We start from the raw sequence: 6,194 nt of genomic DNA, 5'->3' as shown, positions 1-6,194 counted from the left end.
CACGCGCTATGGTAGTCCTAGAACTGACTAAACCATAGCTCTGATACCAATAAAATGTAACACCCCAAACCTGTGACCGTCACCGGATTTGACCACGAGGTGTTACCGGGCTTACTTCCCTTATTTCTCTCTTGGAAATTATGAATTTCTGTTCCAGGCAGGCTAGCTAACTGCGTCACTGTTACCTTAAAAATCATATCTCGAGTTCCCGAACTCGAAAACCAGTTCCGTAAATTTTATCTGAAACTAGACTCATAATTCCATCTACACATTTGTTTCCAGAATTTTTGGTCGGGCCAATTGGTACAGTTTATTAGTTAAAGTAACCCCTGTTTCAGGGTTCGACTACACTGACCTTTGCACATTACGACCTGGATATCATCTCGTACAGAGCTCCAATACTCATACCGTTTATTTCTAATGAAACTAGACTCAAAGGGGAATCTATGAATATAAGGCATGACTTCTAATTGTTTCTGGATAATTTATGGTAAATTTTCAAAGTCGGAGCAGGGGATCCAGAAACCGTTCTGGACCTGTTTCACAAAAACCTGAATATCTCTTAAAATCTGACTCATATGACCGTTTCGTTTCTTCCATATGAAAGTAAATTCATCAAGGTTCAATTTCATAATTTATTCACTATTTAATTCTACTTCTACTATTTTTAGGGATTTTTCAATCTCACCTCACTGCTGCTGGCAGCATCTGTTACTAAAGCAAACAATGACTATTTCATAATTCTTCCATGGCCAACTATAATTCATCATACATAATACAAGCTATGACCACCTTATCAAAATTAAGGTTTCTAAGACTTGTGACTATAGGTTTTAGAATCACACTCAACCGACCACATAGGCCATTTTCGCATGGCTTAAAGTTTACAACCCAAAATTCAACAAAACAAAATAGCCTATACATGCCAAATGTTCTCCTAGATCGACTAAGGAGACAATACCAAAAGATTGTTCGCGGTGTGATGACTTGACGACGGTTCCAAGTACACAAGAGATGAGTCCAAGAGACCTAAAATGGGTGACAAGAAAACACCGAGTGAGTTTATAACTCAAGTAAGCCATAAGCATTCCACAACCATCCATTAACAAAATTATTACAACATGAAATAATGAACGAGGCTAAGTACTCCATCCATATCGAACTATATCATAGTTCCTTGGACCTTCGGTTCAATCTCATACCAAGTCATACATCCACATTTCATATTCTATACAATAAGATATTTGAGGCATTTTACACACCAACTCATTTTCACCACAATCATACAATTGCAATCATCACATAGATTTAAAGCTTACCAAGCTCAACCCCGAGCATGAACATATTACCTATTCGTCATGAGATCAAGGCACTTACCCGATCCGCTGTCCATACTCAACTCGATGGAGACACACCCTCCATATAATTGTTCGATCGGAGATATTTATATATATATATAGAGTACGCACACACACGTGCTTAATACTCGATTTCGCACACTTAGTGCCATGCGATTTAAGCCCGCACACATAGTGCCATACCCTTGAGCTCGCACACTTAGTGCCATATATTTCCAGCATGCACACTTAGTGCCATATATTTCCAACACGCACACTTAGTGCCAATCTCGCCACCGTACACACGTATTGCCCAAGACACTTAGTGCCGAAAGCAAACTTTCTACACATTTCACTATTTCTTTTACATTCAACAATTGTCATCACTCCATACACATACAATTTCATTTATATATATATAGCATCCCATTAAACACAATTGCATAGATTTTACAATCATTTAAACAATATCAAACATATGTGCTTAATGACTTACCTTGTGTTGGGCAAATAATTCTAAGTCGGCTACTCGTTGACCTTCGATTTCCCTTGTTGGATGCCTCTCCTTTAGGATCTTGAGCTTAAACAAACAAATTAACTCATTCAATCGCTTTGGTACATATGTTGGTATCCACATTCTAATGATCATATAACATACGAACGACATGGTAAAATTTTTATCTTGCTACCTTATGTTCTTGGCTATTCGCCAATAGCCTTATGCAATTTACTATTCTATCAATAATCCTATCACACATACACATATACATATTCAGTATATTAAATAGCCACCCTCACTAACCACCCATTTTAGTTGATTTTATACAATCAAAGGCAATATCATGATTGGGTATACCTAAATAGCGAATGTGCTAAAATTGATCTAACATCACCTATACCCTTGATTGAATGGCCGAATACTTATACTATCAATTATAGTATCGATTTTATTCTTTCAAACACATAGTCCCCATTCGGCCCTAACCATTTACTTAACGTATGTGTACAAATTCCATCTCAAAATTAGGAGTTGCAACTACAACTAGGTTACCACAATGCTTATCAATGACCGAATGCCTAAGCACAACTCTACTAAAAATTTATCCAACATCATTAACTTGCCCTTCACTATTTTTTTTTTAAACATCATATACAAAGTAACTTACATGTATATATAAAACCAACCTTGCTAGCACAATATCCCTTAACCGAATATCATAAACCCAAGCCACATATATAGTTCATCAAGGCCTTTCATTGGCCACATTCGCACCCTCCCTTATGAACAAACCAATTTCAACTTTCATGAAAATATATGTACCAAGAGCTTCAACTACTTGGCCAAATACCAAACCTCCAAACAACCAAATTTAATCCATGGAATGAATAGAACTTGAACTAATCACCTCATTTACATCTAAATTTCCAAGGGTTTCAAAGTGCTTACCTCTTCCTAAGCATCAACCAAGCCAAATCATGCACAAAAGAATTCCTTCTTCATCCTCCTTCAAGCCACGGCAATGGAGAATAGAATGAGCATTTTCCTTCTTTTTTTTTGTTTTTTCTCTAGTTACGGCACAATGGGGCGGCATCCATGCTCATTTTTTGTTCATTTCTTTAATGCTAGCTATTATTTTATGGCTTCCTACATACACCACTAGCATAACATGTTGGAAACATGTTCCCTTGCCCATAATTTTGTCATGGCGGCCACTAACCTTGTCAAATGGGTTATTTGACATGCAACTCCATTTATTTTACTTCATTCCTTTATTAACCTCTTAAAATTAGCCACATATAATTAAATCCTTTCACATGAGTCCTTTTCTTTCAATTCACCTTCAAATTAACTAAATCAAAGAATTAAAAAAATTCACACATGCATTTTCACATATTTAGACAATAACTATCATACTCAAATAATTTAGTGACTCGGTTTAGCGGTCCCGAAACCGCTTTCCGACTAGGGTCACTTTAGGGATGTCACACTAAAAGCTTGGAAAATAACCTAACATGGTCCACACGGGTAGACACACGGGCGTGTCTCTAAACCGTGTGTGACACACAGACTACCCCATGGGCGTGTGGCATAACCCTGTGTCCCCTGCACCTAAAATTTTAAGTTAGAATGCATGGTAGTAAACACACGGGTAGAGACACGGTCGTGTGTCTCAACTGTGTGGAGGACACGGCCTAACATGAGGGCGTGTGTCTTGGCCATGTGCCCCTAAATGCATATTGATGTCATAAACAGAATGCTCGAGTTTTTTGACACGGGCGACCACATGGGGGTGTCAAGGCCAAGTGAAGGACACGGGCGTGTGCTTGGCTATGTGAAAACCCCTGTAGGTTTGAAGTAGAAAATAAATTAAATTAATTCCACACGGGTAGGGGACACGGGCGTGTCCCAAAGCACACGGGCGTGAGAGACACTAACTCATAATTTTCCTTAAAATTTTCTTAGGTCCTTGGTTTAGTCCCGGATCACTTTCAATGTATGTTTTAAGCCTCGTAGGCCCATAATAGAGACACCAGTATGTTATTGGATTGGTTTCAAATTGGAATGAAGTTTTATCACCCGTAATTCCCAAAAGTGAACGAGTACATGCCTGGTAACTCCTCATACCTAGTCCTAGTCTCAGGTACGGTTAAGGGGTGTTACACATTATCACACTATCAACTAGCATTTTGGGTACATTTAGTGAAACCATTTTGGTGTAATGGCATGTATAGGGAAACTTGGCCAATAGTGGCTTGAAATGTCATTTTGTAACCTAGCCATTGGAATGGATAGTGGTGGTTCATTTTGGGTATGATTTAGTAAACTATTATGGTATATGTATCCACATGTGTTATGCTAAGTTCATATGACCCAATGTTATGAATGCCTAAGTTAAGTTAAGGTGAGTTTGAAACCATGTATGCTTGAAATGGTATGTCTAGATGAATGATGGATTTGTTCAATTGGAATGCTTGAATTGGTTGGTATTGCTTGTGAGTTTCAAGTGCAAGTTTTTGGGTGATTTTTGGGTGAGAAATGAAGCTAGAAAATGGCTTTATTTTCTCCACACGGGAAGACACACGGGCGTGTGTCTAGACCGTGTGTGACACACGGCCTAGTAACGCGGGCATGTGGTTAGGATGTGTGTCCCCTGCACCTAAATTTTGAGAAACAAAATGCTCAGAATTGGGCACACGGGCAGAGACAGAGGCGTGTGTCTCAGCCATGTGAGCCACACGGTCTAAAATATGGGTGTATGTCCTAGCCATGTGAAACCTGCATCTAATTTGAATTAAATTAATTAACCACACGACCTAGCACACGGGCTTGTGGCATGGCCGTGTGTGCAAGTCAGAGAGTTGCACGGGGTAGAACACAGCCTCTAACACGGACGTGTCCCTTGGACCACATCGGCGTGTGAGCCCTGCACCCTAGGAAACTTTTGTAATTTCGTGAAAAATTCTTAGAGGTCCCAATTAAGTCCTGATTCAATTCTAATGCTTGTATTGGACCTTGAGGGTCCAATTAAGGGACATTATGAATAATCTCGATTAATGGATAGTGACTTGCATGAATTAATTGAAAAATATTCTGAATGTTCTGGTAATGCTCTGAAACCCTGTTCTGGTGACAGACAAAGGTTAAGGGTGATACATTAAGTGGTATCAGAGCTACGATTTAGCCGATTCTCAAATATGATGTAGCAGATACGAGTTTAGCTATACATGCCATTATATAAATTGTGATAGTGTGATGAATCCTGATCATTTTAAATGTGTTTTCATATAGTAATGTCACCCAACCGAGCTAAAGCTGAATCCGAGGAAGCTGAAAGCAATGTTTCAGCTTCAATTCAAAGAGTCACCTCTGCGTCTGGTAGTGAAAGGCCCGTGTCCGAGGGCCGAAGTGAGGAGACAAAACAAGCCTTCTTTCAAATGATAAATGAATGGTTTACACAATACTTGAGAACAAACCCCGATGTACAATGACCTCCACCATTGCTCTGCAACTGATTCTTGACGTACCATAGGGTGCTGAATTTGTTAGAATTGGTAAGCCTCCGATAGATAAAATCTGCAAACATGGGACGGAAGAATTTAAGGCTACTGCAAATGATGATCCGGAAAGGGCCAAGTTCTGGCTTGAAAACTTTATCTCGGGTTTTGATGAACTGTCCTGCATAACTGCCGAGTGCCTGAAATGTGTAGTGTCCTTACTAAAAGATACGACTTACCATTGGTGGAATACCATAACTTCAGTTGTACCGAGAGAGAATATTACATGCGAATTCTTCCATACTGAATTTAGAAAGAAATATGGTAGTCAGAAGTTCATGGATCAGAAAAAGAAAGAACTTCTAGAACTCAAGCAGGGAAGCATGACTGTATCTGAATATGAACAGGAATTTGTACGATTGAGTAAGTATGCCAGGGAATAGGTTTTAATCGAGGCTGAAATGTGTAAATGTTTTGAAGAAGGTCTAAATAAAGATATCAAGTTGTTGATTGGGATTCTCGAGATAAGAGAATATGCGACATTAGCTGATTGAGCGTACAAAGCTGAGGAATTGAGTAAAGAAAAGAAACAGGCTGAAAGAGAGGCTCGGATTTCTAGAAAAAGAGCTATGAGTAAGTCACAATCATTTGCTTCTAAGAAATCAAAGAAGTATTATGACTGTGTGACCACTTCTACGGGATACTCTGGAAGAGAGCAGGGCACTCAACTATCTAACTCGAGGTCTTTAACTCCATCTGTGACTATTGTAGGTAGTGTCGGTAATCCCAAACCAAAATGTAAAAATTACAACAAGTTTCATCATGGGGAATGTCGGTCTAGAAGTGGAGCTTGTTTCAGAT

General features: G+C 39.1%; 1 protein-coding gene across 1 annotated transcript; it reads left to right on the top strand.

Moving 5' to 3' along the window:
- Window positions 1–5,129: 5,129 nt before the first annotated feature.
- On the top strand, window positions 5,130–5,776 carry LOC128290568 (uncharacterized). Its single transcript, XM_053026273.1, has 2 exons — window positions 5,130–5,228; window positions 5,369–5,776. Exons 1-2 carry the CDS (start codon window positions 5,130–5,132, stop codon window positions 5,774–5,776), a joined length of 507 nt encoding a protein of 168 aa, XP_052882233.1.
- The last annotated feature ends 418 nt before the right edge of the window (window positions 5,777–6,194 follow it).

The sequence above is a fragment of the Gossypium arboreum genome, chromosome 3 (assembly GCF_025698485.1).
Source record: "Gossypium arboreum isolate Shixiya-1 chromosome 3, ASM2569848v2, whole genome shotgun sequence".
Taxonomy (NCBI): Eukaryota; Viridiplantae; Streptophyta; class Magnoliopsida; order Malvales; family Malvaceae; genus Gossypium; species Gossypium arboreum.
This window is presented reverse-complemented; position numbering and strand designations above follow the sequence as displayed.

Coding starts and splice junctions, on each gene's coding strand:
- LOC128290568 (XM_053026273.1), top strand. CDS start 5,130: ATGTCACCCAACCGAGCTAAAGCTGAATCCGAGGAAGCTGAAAGCAAT. Junction 5,229..5,368: donor CGTCTGGTAGTGAAAGGCCC/GTGTCCGAGGGC, acceptor GACGTACCATAG/GGTGCTGAATTTGTTAGAAT.